Source organism: Ylistrum balloti, unplaced genomic scaffold (assembly GCF_031769215.1).
Source record: "Ylistrum balloti isolate Yb309-2 unplaced genomic scaffold, AGI_CSIRO_Ybal_v1 Utg370962, whole genome shotgun sequence".
NCBI lineage: Eukaryota > Metazoa > Mollusca > Bivalvia > Pectinida > Pectinidae > Ylistrum > Ylistrum balloti.
In genome coordinates, this window is record NW_026782541.1 from 293,488 (window position 1) to 312,500 (window position 19,013).

At 38.1% G+C, this 19,013-nt stretch overlaps 1 protein-coding gene and 1 non-coding gene across 2 annotated transcripts; one reads left to right on the top strand and one right to left on the bottom strand.

Annotated features, from left to right (window-relative positions):
- The first annotated feature begins 1,886 nt into the window (after positions 1-1,886).
- Positions 1,887-11,315, top strand: LOC132559736 (uncharacterized). Its single transcript, XM_060224362.1, has 6 exons — positions 1,887-1,926; positions 4,428-4,461; positions 5,422-5,675; positions 6,834-7,060; positions 7,322-7,841; positions 9,233-11,315. Exons 1-6 carry the CDS (start codon positions 1,887-1,889, stop codon positions 9,553-9,555), a joined length of 1,398 nt encoding a protein of 465 aa, XP_060080345.1. The 3' UTR covers positions 9,556-11,315.
- A 3,376-nt stretch (positions 11,316-14,691) lies between these two features.
- Positions 14,692-14,764, bottom strand: Trnaa-agc (transfer RNA alanine (anticodon AGC)). Its single transcript has one exon. It is a non-coding gene; the product is annotated as a tRNA-Ala (tRNA).
- Positions 14,765-19,013: the final 4,249 nt, after the last annotated feature.

The window sequence follows — 19,013 nt, forward strand, 5'->3', positions numbered from 1 at the left end:
TACACTTGTTTCATATATCTGTTTTGCCTGTGATGTCTTACACTTGTTTCAGATATCTGTTTTGCCTGTGATGTCCAGAACTTGTTTCATTATCTGTTTTGCCTGTGATGTCTTACACTTGTTTCATATATCTGTTTTGTCTTACACTTGTTTCAGATATCTGTTTTTGTCTGTGATGTCTTACACTTGTTTCATATATCTGTTTTCTGTGATGTCTTACACTTGTTTCATATATCTGTTTTGCCTGTTGTTTCAGATATCTGTTTTGCCTGTGATGTCAGATATCTGTTTTTGTCTGTGATGTCTTACACTTGTTTCAGATATCTGTTTTTGTCTGTGATGTCTTACACTTGTTTCAGATATCTGTTTTTGTCTGTGATGTCTTACACTTGTTTCAGATATCTGTTTTTGTCTGTGATGTCTTACACTTGTTTCAGATATCTGTTTTTGTCTGTGATGTCTAACACTTGTTTCATATATCTGTTTTGCCTATGATGTCTTACACTTGTTTCAGATATCTGTTTTGCCTATGATGTCTTACACTTGTTTCAGATATCTGTTTTTGTCTGTGATGTCTTACGCTTGTTGCATATATCTGTTTTGCCTGTGACTTCCTGAACTTTTTTGATATATCTGTTTTTACCTATGATGTCCTGAATTTGTCAAAAACTTTGATGCCACTGTTAATAATCTCAATCGTAATGTCAATAAAGTAACTTGTGTTTTCTATAAATAAACAGCATATTTTTTATATGGTGTAGTGTTTCCTTATATCTAAACAGTGAAGAGTTTGGAGAAATATTAACATGTATCGCTCACGCTATAAAATTATAATACACGGAAGTACATCCACTGTAACTTTTAAGTCGGCTATGGGCAAAATTACTACAACAGCGCGTTGTTTATCAGTAATACACCGATGGAAAATGAAAAAATAATTTGCTAAGGGGAGTAACTCTTGCAGTCTTGTACAGAAATATAATTTCTCTTCAAAACATTGACCTATTAAGATTTTGTTTTTATCTTTTAATGCCAAACTCTACTATGCTATTCAACAGCATTAAATAGTGTCTATTAAATAGTTTCCCATTTCATACCGGAACGCTACATTTAACTCTTTCCTCGCCAATCTGTCTATTTTTGATAATTAAATTTTATACCTTGCTCTCTCCTCCCTTATCTATTTACTATTTACAAAATTATATATCTTATTCTTTCCACACCAAACTGTATCTTTGCTCACACAGTAAGATATCTTACTGTGTCCTTCCCTATCTCTCTATCTTTGTTTACACATATGTATATCTGTTTCCTCGTCTCTCTATCTTTGTTTACACTTATGTATATCTGTTTCCTCGTCTCTCTATCTTTGTTTAAACATTTGGATATCTGTTTCCTCGTCTGTCTCTTTATCCTTGTTTACACATTTGGATATCTGTTTCCTCGCCTTTCTCTCTATCCTTGTTTACGCATTTGGTTATCTGTTTCTTTGCCTGTCTCTCTATCTTTGCGGACACAGTTAGTTTCCCGTATAATGATTTTTGTTATCACTTATGTGATTATTTTATACTTGTGATTTCCAATGCCCATTTTGTAAGGTTTCTTTTGGCAACAACATTACTCCTTTTTCTTCTCTCTGTGCTATAGATACAAAACAATATAGATCAATATGCTGCATATCTATATAAATTCTTTGCAACATTCTGTAGGAGGAAAGTAAGTGGATTATAAACTACTGTAACCATATCGCTGGAGGCGGTGAAGCAGATCCGGAAAAGAATAATGACACTGACTCTCATCATACTGTGCTAAATGGGTCACAAATATATAAGTGTGTAACCTAAGGCCACAAATACATATGTGTGTCTCTGTATTGTAGCTACAATATGGCCGACCTGGACACAGTGACAGGAGCACACATATCGGGTAATGTATTGTCACAGGTTGCCTTCGCCATGGTTTCATGAAACTGTCGCAGCATCTGACAACCATGTCCTTGAGGTTGAACACCGTCATGTATTAATAGATATGGTTACATGGTCGCTGGCGAGGTCTGCCGTAAACAGTAAGGCTGTTATCGTGAATTTCGAAATGTTGAAATTTTTTCAGAGTTGTTGATTTGTAACCTCTTCTGAACACATTTTCAGGGTATGTGTGTTGTATTATATCGATGACTACAACCCAATATCATTATCATAATTAGCTGTATCGACCGTTACGTATTCTGCTGTTTATGAGTAAACTGACCCTAACCTGTCTAATATCATTGTAACACGACTAGATAGCCTACCAACCTTAGTGACCATACAAAACAGGAAAATGTACGTTTAGGCTCTACCAGGGGCCCAAAATACATAATATAATCTATATTTTATGTCGCTGGCTATACAAAAATTGCTAATATGGGAGATGTGTATAAGTGAGTTAACATCACTCACTGTCTCCCACCGTAAGGTATATGTATATCCACATGTGTCCTCACACACATACACGGACACATTGATGTTTTCAATTTCTCTCTCCATGTGTCTACGTAATCACACGCAACCTCTTTCAAAATGTAAATCCTTTTACTTAATAACCTCTCGACTTCCTCTCATAAACACATTCGATCAACTACTGCCTATCCTCTTCCCAGCCACCTTCCCAGTGTGCCTACCTTCTAGCCATCTTCCCAATATGCCCTCCTTCTAGCTCCCTTCCCAATGTGCCCTCCTTCTAGCCACCTTCCCAATGTGCCCTCCTTCTAGCCATCTTCCCAATGTGCCCTCCTTCTAGCTCCCTTCCCAATGTGCCCTCCTTCTAGCCACCTTCCCAATGTGCCCTCCTTCTAGCCATCTTCCCAATGTGCCCTCCTTCCAGCCCCCTTCCCAATGTGCCCTCCTTCCAGCCCCCTTCCCAATGTGCCCTCCTTCTAGCCACCTTCCCAATGTGTCCTTCTTTTAGCCACCTTCCCAATGTGCCCTCCTTCTAGCCATCTTCCCAATGTGCCCTCCTTCCAGCCCCCTTCCCAATGTGCCTTCCTTCCAGCCCCCTTCCCAATGTGCCCTCCTTCCAGCCCCCTTCCCAATGTGCCCTCCTTCTAGCCACCTTCCCAATGTCCCCTTCTTTTAGCCACCTTCCCAATGTGCCCTCCTTCTAGCCACCTTCCCAATGCCCCCTTCTTCTAGCCGCCCTCTCATTCTTCCCTAAATATATAGAACTTCCCAGTATCCACTCTTCACAGCCGCCGTCTTTCCAGTCTTCCCTCACCCAATCCACATTCACATTCTTCAATCATGCCCGCCAACGTCCCAGTCTTACCTCATCCAAGCAACCTTCTCAGTCTTCCCTATTCCACGCCTCTCAGTCTCCCCTCATTCAAGCCACCTTACTAATCCACCCTCATCCCAGTCTTGCTTCATCTCAGCCCCCTGCCAGCCTCCCGTCATCCTACCCACGTTCCCCGTCTTGCCTCATTCCAGCCACCCTCTCAGCCCCCCCCCCCCCCAAGAGACCTTCCAAGTCTTCCCTCATCTCAACCAACTTCTCTTTCTTCCCTCATGCGGCCATCCTCCATGCCTTACTTCACACAAAGCCACCTTCCCAGTCTTCCCTCATACCAGCCACCTTTCCAGCATGCTGTAATCCAAGTCACCTTCCAAGCCTTTCCTCATCCCCGCCACGTGCCATTCCTCCCTCATCTTGGCCATTTTTCCAGTCCTCCATCAATCCATCCACTTTTCCATTCCTCCCTCATCTCGGCCATTTTTCCAGTCCTTCCTCAATCCATCCACTTTTCCATTCCTCCCTCATCTCGGCCATTTTTCCAGTCCTTCCTCAATCCATCCACTTTTCCATTCCTCCCTCATCTTGGCCATTTTTCCAGTCCTCCCTCAATCCATCCACTTTTCCATTCCTCCCTCATCTCGGCCATTTTTCCAGTCCTTCCTCAATCCATCCACTTTTCCATTCCTCCCTCATCTCGGCCATTTTTCCAGTCCTTCCTCAATCCATCCACTTTTCCATTCCTCCCTCATCTCGGCCATTTTTCCAGTCCTTCCTCAATCCATCCACTTTTCCATTCCTCCCTCATCTTGGCCATTTTTCCAGTCCTCCCTCAATCCATCCACTCTTCCATTCCTCCCTCATCTCGGCCATTTTTTCAGTCCTCGCTCAACCCATCTACTTTCCCATTCTGTCCTCATCTAAACACTTTTCCAGTCTCCCCCTTCCAAGCAAGCTTCCAAGTATCTCCTCATTCCCTCCATATTCCTAATTTTCCACCGTCTTCTCGGCCTCGATCTCTACAAGAGCAAATTCTTTATTCAAAGTCTACCTGTCAACATCCGAAAATAGATATATATTAACTCCAACGCCCAAATTCAAAAATAAATCTACCTCTCAGAAGTATTCCTTGTTGTAAATCATTCATCTGTATTTTGTAGGCGGGAGTGATGTGATCAAGAAAGTGTTTTCAAGGTAAGTAATTGGGTCGAAGCTTGTCAGAAACCCATTCTGTTCTAGAGGGTCATAATGTCACGAGTTGTAGAAAACAATGTTTAAACAATGTTGAAAAGGTCCTATGTTACATGTTAGGGGGGTTAGGGGTTTTGTGTTTACAGCCGTTTACGATTATATAGATTCAAAATAAGATTTTATCTCGCGTGGTTATAGTCACTCATTGTAATGCCTTATTTGTAATAAGTCTTCAGTCACGTGATTATATTAATTCAGAACAAAACAATATACGACTCAATTTTAACTTCTTATAGTCACCAAATAGTCTACTATATTATACTTACAAGTCAATATTAACGAGGTTATATAAACTCAATGTTATACTTACAAGTCAATATTAACGAGGTTATATAAACTCAATGTTATACTTACATGTCAATATTAACGAGGTTATATTAACTCAATGTTATACTTACAGGTCAATATGAACGAGGTTATATTAACTCAATGTTATACTTACAGGTCAATATTAACGAGGTTATATAAACTCAATGTTATACTTACAGGTCAATATTAACGAGGTTATATAAACTCAATGTTATACTTACAGGTCAATATTAACGAGGTTATATAAACTCAATGTTATACTTACAAGTCAATATTAACGAGGTTATATTAACTCAATGTTATACTTACAAGTCAATATTAACGAGGTTATATAAACTCAATGTTATACTTACAGGTCAATATTAACTCAATGCTATACTTACAAGTCAACATTAACGAGGTTATATTCACTCAATGTTATACTTACAGGTCAATATTAACTCAATGCTATACTTACAAGTCAACATTAACGAGGTTATATAAACTCAATGTTATACTTACAGGTCAATATTAACGAGGTTATATTCACTCAATGTTATACTTACAAGTCAAATTATTAACTTATCTCGTCTTTTTTGTGTCATTACCGAACAGATTCCAACTTGAACCTGGCCAGTCCCCGGAACATGTTCGTAGTAATCAGTCTTTCAACACCGCGTATGACTTCTCTCATCCACGGAGAGGAATGGCTATTGTCATATCTAATGGGAAATTCCAATCAAATGAACCCAGAACTTACACAAATGTAGAAATCTCCAATATGCGGACGATGTTCGAGAAACTTGGCTTTGAAGTGCTGACGTTTCAAGACCTGAGCAAAAGGCAAATGGTTTCAGTTCTGGAACATGGTTAGTAACAAAAATATCTGTTTTTTCGCTTGACAATGTTCGTTGTTCTCCCCTCGTATATGTCTTTCCGCGTCTGATTCTAGATGAGTTCTCCGTGGAAGAAATAGGGATCTTTCATTACACAGTGTACTGATTTAGAATCAGATGCGGTATAGCCAAACAATACAGTTAACTGCATAACAGTTTCAACATCCTTGATTGATGGGAACAATCCATGATGGGGAGAGGCATTATCCCAAAATTTTGGTAATTTCATCATGTGTAAACATGAACAGCTAGGATAATTTTGAAGTCGCAGATGGTCTGCTGTATACAGTTCCGAGTAATTGGGGCAAAGGGTTGCTCCTGGACACACAACTACAAACCGGTCTGTTTCTCTAACATCCTGAGACACACAAACCACCTCTTGCAGGCAGAATACGGGAAACCTGAATTCTAAAGATTCTTAGTTGTAATTAATGAGAACCCCGGATAGATTTCTGACCCATCTGGATTTTCGATGGTCATTTAAAAAAAAATGTTTAAATGCGTTTGCCTTTTGTAGTAATAAGTGACAAGCATTAATTGAAGTTTAGGACTAACATTACTAAATCATTACGATATGTCATTAATCGGCATTTAGCTCAACATAAGTGACATTTGTCTAGATTCATTGAAATATATCTGGCAAAGGTTTCAAAAGTATTCATTTTGTGGGTTAAATGTCATTTCGGAATAGCACTAGTTTACAAGTGAAATTAATAACCCACTTCGGGACGTTTCACACCTGTCTTAATCAAAGATATTTAAATTTGCTAAAACCATACATTTTCATAACACCGAATATTTACAGATTTCTTTTATAGGAAAATGTTTATGTAATCTACATTTCGATTGGATATGAATTTGTATGAAACAGTAGCTCATCGACTAAAATTTGTTGGATGAGTTCATTTATATAGAGCTGAACTAGTGATCATTTCAGCGTAATTGTCATTTGCTATACGGCACGTCATTTGTATAAGTAAATATATTTACAAGACTTTATTTGGATTTGTATTAATACGTCGTTTATCTACAGTAATGTTTAGAACATACGAGCAGGAGAATACTTACACTGTCTTAACTGATTACTCTGTCATGTATGATTTAACGCTCTTCAACACAAAATGTCCACAGCTGCTAAACTGCTGAATTACCATCTCCAGTCTGACTGCTTCGCTTGTGTTATCGGTTCTCACGGAGCAGAAATACCAGCACATTCTGACGACAAATCAGCTCACCTTAATAGGAAACATGTCATTTTCGGAACTGACAAACACGTGGATACAAATAGCCTCACAGATTTGTTCAGCGATGACAAGTGTCCCGGACTTCGTCACAAACCAAAACTCTTCTTTATTCAAGTATGTTCATATGCTATTCTTCGTCGATTTCCGTCTTGAAAACATTTGCCTTCAGAATTAACTCAAGTTACACCTTGATTCGCATTAAATATGACGGCGATACAGAGTTAATATCTAGTGGTCGTTATAATTTATACGTTTAATTCTTAACACTAAACTTTTTATGCTTTTGGCGCCATTTATTGTTGTTGTCGTTTGTTGTTGATTCATATTCAGTAAAAGTAACCAAGTTGTTGATGGTGATTATCAATGCTTTTTCAGGCATGCAGAAAGGATTCTAGTACATCTCCTACATCCGGATTAGATTTAGGAACTGACGTTGACATCACTTCCGGCCAACACCCTTCACCTACCCACGTCCCTAAATTTGCATTTTGTGAATCACGGCGAAGGAAACCTGATACTGTTTCACGTCAAGGATCATCAGAGAAAAACAGTACAGTAAACGACGAACACTTAAACATGGCCGCTGATAATAGTTGGCATAATAACTTTCTCCAGAATGAAATATTGCCACTTAATGTCGAAATAAACCCAAAATCACCAAAACACAATGAAATGCTGGAGAAATCAGTGGGCGAAATGAACCTGGAGCCAACAAGAGACAATGAAAGGAATAGTGAACCCTGTGTTGACCCGCTGCTTCAGAAGACGACTGACGAAGCAGAGCATCAGAAGCGTGTATCGAAATTCAGTTTGTCCAAGTTCTTCAAGTGTATTGATGAGCAGCTGTCGCCAATTTGCAGATCAAATTTTATGATCATGTATTCAAGTGTAGAAGGTATTTTTTTTTACAGCTGGGTACCAGCCTCGGTCCAGATCTGTACCTGGCGTTTTTCTTATATTGTTCAATCGGTCCAGCCGTTTCAACTGGTTACGCGTAAACGATTTAACACTTAATAATGTCGGATTTCTTAAACTTTGGAACATTTCTGGTCGTATTATAGAAAATAGGCGTATATCGTTTACCTTGTCGTGCTATAGAAAATCATTGGACCCCGTGTAACTCGTATTATAGAAAAATCAGTGAATCCATTGAAAGTATTCGTGGTGCAGAAAGTCAATGCATCCCGTGTAACGGTCCTGTTATAGAAAATCAATTTATCCCGTTTAAACAGTAGTGCTATAGAAAATCACAATATCCCGTGTAACTGGTCGTGTAATCGAAAATCAGTGTATTCCGTGTACCTGGTCGTCATATATTAATTTAGTGTATCCCGTGTAACTTGTCGTGTTAAAGAAAATCGGTGTATTCCATGTGCCTGGTCGTGTTATAAAAAAATCAGTGTTTCCCGTGTAACTGGTCATGTTATAGAAAATCATCGTATGTCGTGTAAGTTGACGCGTTATAGAAAATCAGTGTACGCTGTGTTACTGGTAGTGTTATTGAAAAACATGGTATCAACAATAACTTGTCGTGTAAATAGCGTTATAGATAACCAGCATACTCCGTGTAACTAGTCGTGTTATAGATAGCCAGCGTACTCTGTGTAACTAGTCGTGTTATAGATAACCAACATACTCCGTGTAACTAGTCGTGTTATAGATAACCAGCATACTCCGTGTAACTAGTCGTGTTATAGATAACCAGCATACTCCGTGTAACTAGTCGTGTTATAGATAACAGCATAGCAAACTAGTCGTGTTATAGATAACCAGCATACTCCGTGTAACTAGTCGTGTTATAGATAACCAGCATACTCCGTGTAACTAGTCGTGTTATAGATAACCAGCATACTCCGTGTAACTAGTCGTGTTATAGATAACCAGCGTACTCTGTGTAACTTGTCGTGTTATAGATAACCAGCATACTCCGTGTAATTAGTCGTGTTATAGATAACCAGCGTACTCCGTGTAACTAGTCGTGTTATAGATAACCAGCATACTCCGTGTAATTAGTCGTGTTATAGATAGCCAGCATACTCCGTGTAATTAGTCGTGTAATAGATAACTGGTGTACACTGTGTTACGGAAACTATAACTTGCCGTGTTATAAAATAGAATTTATTAAGTGTGATTGGTTGTGTTATAGAATATTAGAACATCCAATCTAACTGGTCATATAGGAATTTTTTGTTATATGTTATTTATTTTCTGAAAATTCTCGAATAAGACATAAAAACAAGGTTAACTTAAATGGTCATCATATTAATTTCTTTTCCTTAATTACAGGTATGTATTCATTTGGTAGATCAAAGGAAGGCAGTGTTCCCTCAGAACGTAACCCAGTAGTGGGAGGTTTTCTGCTGCATTCTCTCTATACACTGATAGTACGGGAAAATTTGTTTTTCCTTCAAACAACGCCAGCCGGACTGAACATGTTAGATGTCTTTACGCGGGTTAATGACTTTGGTTCAAAGAACATTCTCGCAACGGTAGAACTACAGGTAGGCGAGAACGAAGAAGACAAGCAGACGTTTCACGCGAAGTCGGTATTTACTTTAGAGCATCGACTCACGGACGACGTCATATTCAAATGCAAAAATGCAGAATAACAGTTGGACAGTTTTACGCGGCGTCTTAACTGTTGGAACTGTCGACCTTGAATGTTTGGAAAGTAGAACGAGGCACCTTGAATGTTTGGACTGTAGGCCTAAGCGCATTGACCACAGGGACTGTAAAATGAGGCACCATGACGGTTTCAACTGAAACGAAGCGCCTTGATTTGGGATTATGAGGCACCTGTTATCTGTTATCACCTCTGCACTTCTACCCGTGATGCATTTCCGCCCAACACCTGTGCCTAACTATTAACTGATCAAAGGTGCAAAATGGCCGAAAGGCGGCCATATTAGATTTTGACTTTGAAAGGTTGTTATCGCTATTTCTCGAGAACTATAGCATAGATCTTTCTCAGATGTCATGTGTAAGTTTTCCTTGATCTCTAGTTGTGCCTGTCTGATTCTGGTACTGATCAGAAAAAAACAAAATGGCCCACCAGCGGCCATCCTGGATTTTGACATCGAAAATTTGTTCTTGAGAAGTTCTAATAGATCTTTCTCAAATTTCATGTATAGGCTCCTCATGGTCCCTGGTAGTGCCTGTTTCAGTTTGGAACTGATCAGAAAAACAAAATGGCCGACACGTAGTCATCTTGTATTTCTCCTAGTAAATATTGTAATCCCTAAGAAGTACCGAATGGATATATATAAAATTCCATACGAATGATCCCATTTGTGTCTCCTTTCACCAGTTTGATTTTGAAATTAATCAGAAGAAACAATGGCTTTGAGGCGGCCATTTTGGATTTGGGAGGTGATCGCGATTTCTGCATAGGAATGTTCAAATGTCTTACCATCACGAGCAAAAACAGAGAAGAGAGGAGAAAAGAAGGGAAATTATCAAACTTTCAATTATCAAATAAAGATCAAACAATAGTGGGCGCCAAGATCTCTCTGGGATATCTTGTTAGTGTAAGCTGACAGTTTGATGAGATGCACGTATTAACCTTGGAGGGAGGATTTTATATAGGAAAATTCAAATCTTCAGTGTAATTTCTTTTAATTCAAACTTGATTAGAGCAGTTAATGTACGAACAGTTTGCATTATATATATAATTGAAAAAAATCAAATCAACACGACAAATGTATTCCGCTAACGTTTTCAGGCCTAACGGCCATCTTCGGGCGATACATTTATTATAATGTCTAAGTAACGACATTATGACGTCATACACAATACATAATAGAATAAGGGGAGATAACGTTATTGTTTTCAGTATATAGAGATAGCATTATGAGCGCTTCGTTATCAATCAAATATCTGTAAAATATTGTTTAAAACATCAGCTTGCATTGAGAATTGGTTTAAATATTTTGACAATCATTTCCTCTTTACCAAGTCTTTTTGTCGTACTTGAATCGGCCATTTTGTAGAAAGGAAAACATTAAAATGTTCCTTTCCTGCATGTATCCAAGTGTTCACTAAGCGGTATTTTCCTTGTCTTGCTGTTTTTGGACCCGAACTCTCTCACTAAGTGCATTTCCTGTTTGGCGGATGTAGTGCTCCTTGCAGACAGACTATTACATATATAAAATTCTTACTTTTTCAGTTTTGATTATTATTATTATTATATAAACTTTATTTGTTTTTACAACAATTGCGAAACAAGTTATTTAAACTTATACTAATCACTCTTGTTGGCCCGGATGTAAGCGCGCGAGGGGCCTTATTGTGGGAGGAAACCGGAGTACCCGGGGAAAACCCATTATTATTATTATTATTATTATATATATATGTATCCGTATAATTTTGCATTTAGACATGTCGTTTCGTCTTGACATTATGTATTTTGTCAAACTTTATGTGGAAAAGGCTTAATATAAGCTGGAAACTTGTCCCCAATCCCATTGAAATTATCCGATAAAATATGTTTAAAACAATATGTCGACGTCCGGAGGAAACTAACCCAAACAAGAGCTAGGCTAGTTGGTCGTCTGCACAATGTATGCAGCATTGTTCTTATTACCCCAAGAAACGTTAACTTGATGAGGAGGAAACACATCCTAACCCTGTTATACGGAGGTTGAGTTGTGCCATTTCGTTATTTCGTCTTTTCGCTGATCGAGAATTGAAATCAAAATTTTCGTTCAAACCATGACAAACCTTAATTCACGTCTTTTCGCCCCTAAAATGCGAAAAGACGACAAATCATACGCGAAAAGACGAAATAAATGCACGTTGATAAGCGACCTTAATTTTAGTATTTTCGGTTTTAAAGGTGTCGTCTTTTCATCATTAAACTGTAACCCTCTGTATTTTTGTGTTACGTCCCTGTTGTAACTCTCTGTATTTTGGTGTTACGTCCCTGTTGTAACCCTCTGTATTTTGGTGTTACGTCCCTGTTGTAACTCTCTGTATTTTTGTGTTACGTCCCTGTTGTAACTCTCTGTATTTTGGTGTTACGTCCCTGTTGTAACTCTCTGTATTTTGGTGTTACGTCCCTGTTGTAACCCTCTGTATTTTGGTGTTACGTCCCTGCTGTAACTCTCTGTATTTTGGTGTTACGTCCCTGTTGTAACTCTCTGTATTTTGGTGTTACGTCCCTGTTGTAACTCTCTGTATTTTGGTGTTACGTCCCTGTTGTAATTCTCTGTATTTTGGTGTTACGTCCCTGTTGTAACTCTCTGTATTTTGGTGTTACGTCCCTGTTGTAACTCTCTGTATTTTGGTGTTACGTCCCTGTTGTAACTCTCTGTATTTTGGTGTTATGTCCCTGTTGTAACTCTCTGTATTTTGGTGTTACGTCCCTGTTGTAACCCTCTGTATTTTGGTGTTACGTCCCTGTTGTAACTCTCTGTATTTTGGTGTTACGTCCCTGTTGTAACTCTCTGTATTTTGGTGTTACGTCCCTGTTGTAACTCTCTGTATTTTGGTGTTACGTCCCTGTTGTAACCCTCTGTATTTTGGTGTTACGTCCCTGTTGTAACCCTCTGTATTTTGGTGTTACGTCCCTGTTGTAACTCTCTGTATTTTGGTGTTACGTCCCTGTTGTACTTCTCTGTATTTTGGTGTTACGTCTCTGTTGTAACTCTCTGTATTTTGGTGTTACGTCCCTGTTGTACTTCTCTGTATTTTGGTGTTACGTCTCTGTTGTAACTCTCTGTATTTTGGTGTTACGTCCCTGTTGTAACTCTCTGTATTTTGGTGGTACGTCCCTGTTGTAACTCTCGGTATTTTGGTGTTACGTCCCTGTTGTAACTCTCTGTATTTTGGTGTTACGTCCCTGTTGTAACTCTCTGTATTTTGGTGTTACGTCCCTGTTGTAACTCTCTGTATTTTGGTGTTACGTCCCTGTTGTAACTCTCTGTAACTCTCTGTATTTTGGTGTTACGTCCCTGTTGTAATTCTCTGTATTTTGGTGTTACGTCCCTGTTGTAATTCTCTGTATTTTGGTGTTACGTCCCTGTTGTAACCCTCTGTATTTTGGTGTTACGTCCCTGTTGTACTTCTCTGTATTTTGGTTTTACGTCTCTGTTGTAACTCTCTGTATTTTGGTTTTACGTCTCTGTTGTAACTCTCTGTATTTTGGTGTTACGTCCCTATTGTAACTCTCTGTATTTTGGTGTTACGTCCCTGTTGTAACCCTCTGTATTTTGGTGTTACGTCCCTGTTGTAACCCTCGGTATTTTTGTGTTACGTCCCTGTTGTATATCTTGGTATTTTGGTGTTACGTCCCTGTTGTAATTCTCTGTATTTTGGTGTTACGTCCCTGTTGTAATTCTCTGTATTTTTGTGTTACGTCCCTGTTGTAATTCTCTGTATTTTGGTGTTACGTCCCTGTTGTAATTCTCTGTATTTTGGTGTTACGTCCCTGTTGTAATTCTCTGTATTTTTGTGTTACGTCCCTGTTGTAATTCTCTGTATTTTTGTGTGACGTCCCTGTTGAAATTCTCTGTATTTTTGTGTTACGTCCCTGTTGTAACTCTCTGTATTTTTGTGTTACGTCCCTGTTGTAACTCTCGGTATTTCGGTGTTTATTTGAATTACCGACCTGATGTAAGGAATGCAAGATAACGTCAATTTTTCACTATGGTATATAGAAAATACGTCATACGTTGATATAACTCATAGCATGAATAATAAAACAGCACTGGATGTTACAACAGCAAAATTTTACTTTTATATGTGTATACGACCTTTATTTAAGGTCAATAAATATTGAAGTATAGCCAGTTTCAAGAAAACGTATACTTCTTTCTTGTTATTTTGCGCATTTCTTGGTAAGATCACGGAGTGTCAAGCTCATTGACAGTATAGTTGATATTAATGATCAAAAGATCAGAACAAAGATTTAAAAGTGATATGAGGGATTTTGCCCTTTATTATGTTTTTGTCTTGGTCTTGGTAGATTGATTCAAATACCTTTAAATGTACTTCATTATGACGTGTTATTTATTTCGAAGCTTTCCTGCATACATTTAATTCTTGATCACCAATGTCAAGGTAGTTATGCCAGTGAACAGGTCTATCCAAATTTGGCTCTCAATTCCTAACTACTCAGTATTAGTTAGTATGACATCTTCATCTATACATCTGTGCACTGGCTTCTATAGTTGGGGCCTGGTACTTTTCATTATCGCATCGCGCCATTTTTGAGAAAGTAATTTAAAAGATTTTCTTACTAAACCCCGGCTGTATACTACGGTGGCTGATTTGTGCCATTTCGTTATTTCGTCTTGTGACTGCGAAAAGACGATAATCAGAAACGTAAATTAACGTTCTTTCGTCTTTTCGCGGCGAAATAACGAAATCGGAAGAGGCAGAAATCAGCCACGGTACCATCTGGTCTCGCAGTTCTGACTAAATAGAAGCTCATATTATACATCAGCTATAAACACTATCCTTTCATCTACACCCATGAATGCTCCAGTTTAATCCAAAACTCTATGTCGCCATGCAGTGGCAGATCAAAAGATTTTGGGTGAGGGAAGATCACATTATTTTCCAACGACTAAACAACCTGATTGATCAATGGATCTACCATTGTACATCGTTGCTAATTTATTCTTTATACACTTTGAGAAATATGTTTTCTTTGTAGGCTTACTTAAATTAATGTCATCGTAATTGCTCATTTTTGCTAACGCTATTGAAAAAATTTAATAAAAAAAATAAATAATTTAAAAAGGTGGAGAATCCGGGTATCGATCCCGGTACCTCTCACATGCTAAGCGAGCGCTCTACCACTTGAGCTAATTCCCCTACAATAAGTCATAGCGACTTTAAATTGACAGTATCGTTCGCCAACCATGCCGAGTAACTGTCTTAATAATTCACTACCAGACAAAGTTCAACGACAATCTATGAAATATTGCACTTCTTTTGTCAACATGTGATTCCTGCTGTGTAGCGATTTTTCGGCTTTTAACCTTAAATTCTGTAATGTCTGTAAACCGGAAGCGTATAACCGATGCTAATGACATTATTTTCTCGTCTCCAACTGACAGGCAGTGTGAATCCTGTTTCTGAAAATGCTTGGTGTGAAAGTCAAAGATCTAGTGACAACAGCTAGTGGCCAGAAAAAAAATAGTCTGTCGAAACTAAGAGAACTTGCGGGTGAATTCTACCGAGTAAGTGTTTAGAGGCATAAGTCTTGGTCCTTTCACAGGGGTTACAATGGCTGATGTATTGCTATTTTTAGTGTAATCCGAATCATTACGGCGTACTATCGACTTACTTTTTTTTTAAATGTCGGTCTCGAGTCGTGAACGACAGAACTCTGGCACTAAGTTAAGTGAGGGAAACAGCGACCCGCGCCTGGGTCGGCATTCAAACGATCATTGTGGAAGAAATGGTCCTTTTCACATGCATATAGCACATGTATCGAAAGGTCTGTTCTTTTTCTACAATATATCCGTTAAATTTTTAGTAGGAAAATGGAACCAGGTTTGTATAATTATTTATTATCAGCCCCAAGGAGTCTGAGGAGCTGAGCCCTTGAAATAAATTAAATTCTTTAAAATCCCTCTCCTATAGGAATGAATGGATATTGCCAATCTTTGGTGTGAAGTATTCTTGGCTAAAAAGAAAGAAAAGCAATCTTGTATAAACTTGAGGTCTCGGTCCCCTTGGGTAGGAAGTGCAGGGCTGAATAAGTGTAAAAGTAAATTGTATAAAATCCTACTCCTGCAGAAAGTGGTGGATATTGTCCAAATTTGGTTTGAAGCCTTCTTCGGTGAAAAGGAATCAAGCTTGGGGCAGAAGGATAGGGGCTCAATAGGATAGACTAAATTCTTTAAATCCTACTTCTGTAGGTTTGATTGAGTACTGCCTGAATGTGGTCTGAAGCATACTTGGGCTGAGATGAATAAAATTTTGTATAAATGATGGGTGTCAGCCTTCTTGTTGGTGAGGAGTGAGACCCAATGGAGGAAATGTAGGAATGAGTGGATATTGCCCAAATTTGGTATTAAGCATTCTTTGGTGAAGGGATTCAATCTTGTGTAAAGATTAAAATTCTACTCCGGAAGGAATGATTGGATTTTGCCCATATAAGAACCCAGGATCTCACATTTTCTCTTGGGGAAGGGGTAAAATTTACTATATTGTAGATATCGCACCAAGAGTACCTCTACAGCCACTACCTCAGTCGGTTCCAGTTATGTCCCAGAGTGCCAAGTCTTATTAAAAATGTCAGAAGGAGGTTATGTAAGGAACAGACCTGTACAGTGTTGAAAGTGAGGACAGACAAGAGACAAAGACACACACAAACAGTTCTAAGGAAACTGGTTTTGTACTTGAACAGCACAAACATTTCTGGAGGAATTTAGGAAGAGGATGCAAGCCAGAGGATATAAAACTAGGAAGGATAAGTGAACTGAGAAGACCATAGTTGAACTGTCTGTGATTTGGCTGATTGTGTATTTTTATGATGAAATATTTTTAATGCTGCCAAGCATAATGCTAGAAGGTCCCAAGCCCTTGTAAAAGCAGAGGGAAAATATTTCATAAATAATAAAAAAAAAAAAAACAAACACAGTTTAGATCTTGTAGTGCTATATACATCTTTGTAGTGAAGTGGTCATCACACTTGTCGCTCTGTGGCGAAAAACCCAGGTTCGACTCCTGGCAGAAATAATGCAGCACATACGATTTATCACGGATTTTCTGGCATGATTGAAGATTTCCTACTTGAAAGACAGTTGATTAATTCAGTGTGAACAGTTTCTGTTTAATATTGTAAATGTATCATTTAAAATCACAATAGATATTGTCAATAACTCAGTTCAGCATCAGGTGTTTTTCAGTATTACTTAAACTCTGTATTTCATTAATGAATACATTATATCTATACTGTTAAGTAGTTGTTGGTGACTCCAGTTTATAAAAAAAATGTCAAATTATTTAAGAATTATTCATATATTCAATAATCGCTATTAAATAATAAAGTAAAGATGCATAATTTTTAAAAAATTAGATTCAATTTCAAATTTTGTAGCAAAAATACGGAAAGAATATGAAAAATCAAGAAAAAATAAATTAAAAGAGAAAACCCCCACGCTTGCAGCAAGCCTCGAACACCCACCCCCTCCTCTTTCTAATGTGCAGGTGTGACGTTACTCGAAGTTCGAACACAAATCCTGAACAATAGCATGGGGTCTTTGTGCAGGGGCCATGCTAATCTTCTTTGTTTCGTCCCAATTTTACACGGCCCCAACCCGATCAAATCAATACTGATTACTATTGTTAATCAAAGTACTGAAAATACTGAGAGGCTAAACGTATTGAAAAATGTTCACAAATAACCGCTAAGCTATATTACTTTCCCCATACTCCTACACTTTGGAATGCAAAATTACTAAAATAAGAGAACCAAAGGCTATTTTTCTTAATTTTAAGCGATTTTATATCTTCTTTAATTCTTATTTCAAATTTGACGACAATAATGTGAATAAATCAAAATAGGTGAAAAAAATAACAAAATACACACAACCATATATTTATCGCCAGCAAGCCAAATGATAAATAGCTCTATGATGAAGTTGACTAAATAAAACCTTAAAATACCCAAGATGTTGCAATTACTATCCTATCAATATGAGGATTTACTACCGATGAAGGGAAGGTGTGAACGTTTCAAGTACTGTATTACTGAACAAAGTATTGATAGTATTGTACTGAAGTACTTCACCAATCGAATTCCTTAAATTTATGCAACAAGCTCTCTGATTGGCAGAGCCAAGTCTAGATCGATTGTGGGTGGAGCCAGGTGAAAAAATACTGTGCAGACATCGGCATTTTACAAACACTCGACTGTCGCGAGAGGTTAATTGGAAGAGTCCAAGTCACAGGTGGCTTCAGATCAGACCTAATTGGGTAGTCCCATTTGTTTCGTTCTACACCCAATGATACCTTGCTTTTCCATCGATGGTACAACGAGAAAACGAAAGTTACTCAGTACTAAACTAATTTACGTACAAAATATATATCAACAGGTTAGATCACTGGGACCGGAGAATTCATAACATCTTAACAGTGAATATAGTCATATAGTCATTCTGTACTAGTTTTATTTATTTATTTTTTTTTTTTTTTTGAAAGGGGGGGGGGGGGGGGGGGGGGGGGGGGGGAGGGTTGGCTCAAAATATTTCGGTTTAAGCCCAAGCTCTATTATATGTAACAAAGAATTACGATTTACCTGGGACCTCCTGATATATGCCGATAATTCATACTGCATTAAAAAGTAAAGGAATTCTGTGGTCCCATATATTTTTTATTTTATTTTTTATCTTTCCATCGAAAATTATACCACGGACTTATATACACTTATAAATATAAGTCCGTGATTATACATATCCGCAACATGTGAAAAAACTTTGAAGTTGGTTGGGCGGAATATCTAGAGCATTTACTACTGCAAGTTCCAGAAATTCTGACACAAGTCGGGTATTTGCCCGAAGCCTCTGTCTCATGACATTGAATACATATTCAGTTACGTTGTATCCCGGGGAATAAGGCGGCTGAAAAACCAGGGACACGCCATATTCTTTCAGCATATTTCTTAAAATGCGCTCTCCCTGTCTATGGTGATGGAATCCACAATTATCCATCACAACCACATCGCCTTGTACAAAAACAGGATTCCCCATATCGTTCGTATCGGACATAATTTCGTCTAAGAAAATTTTGCGTACTGTTGCCGTCGTCGGACATTTTTCCAGCGATTACTTAGTAATTGTTATGTAACTGATAGTGTACATTAACTCCGCCTACCGGAACAAATTGGGTGTCAGATCAACTATTCAGGTTGTCCAAACTCCGCCCCCGACCAATCACAGAGGTCGTTGTATACTTGACTCGATTATTTGAATACTTCAATACAATAGTATCAATACTTTGTTCAATACTATAGTAAGTGTGTCGTTCACACCTTCCCTTCATCGGTAGTAAACAAAGCGAAAGGACTTTATACCTACTTCTTTATTTTGAATGTATTGCAAAGTAAAATAGT

Bases quoted from the DNA above. Each gene is read 5' to 3' on its own strand.
- LOC132559736 (XM_060224362.1), top strand. From the start codon at position 1,887: ATGGCCGACCTGGACACAGTGACAGGAGCACACATATCGG. The intron at 1,927-4,427 runs GTAATGTATTGT...TGTATTTTGTAG, and splicing joins GACAGGAGCACACATATCGG to GCGGGAGTGATGTGATCAAG. The intron at 7,061-7,321 runs GTATGTTCATAT...ATGCTTTTTCAG, and splicing joins CAAAACTCTTCTTTATTCAA to GCATGCAGAAAGGATTCTAG.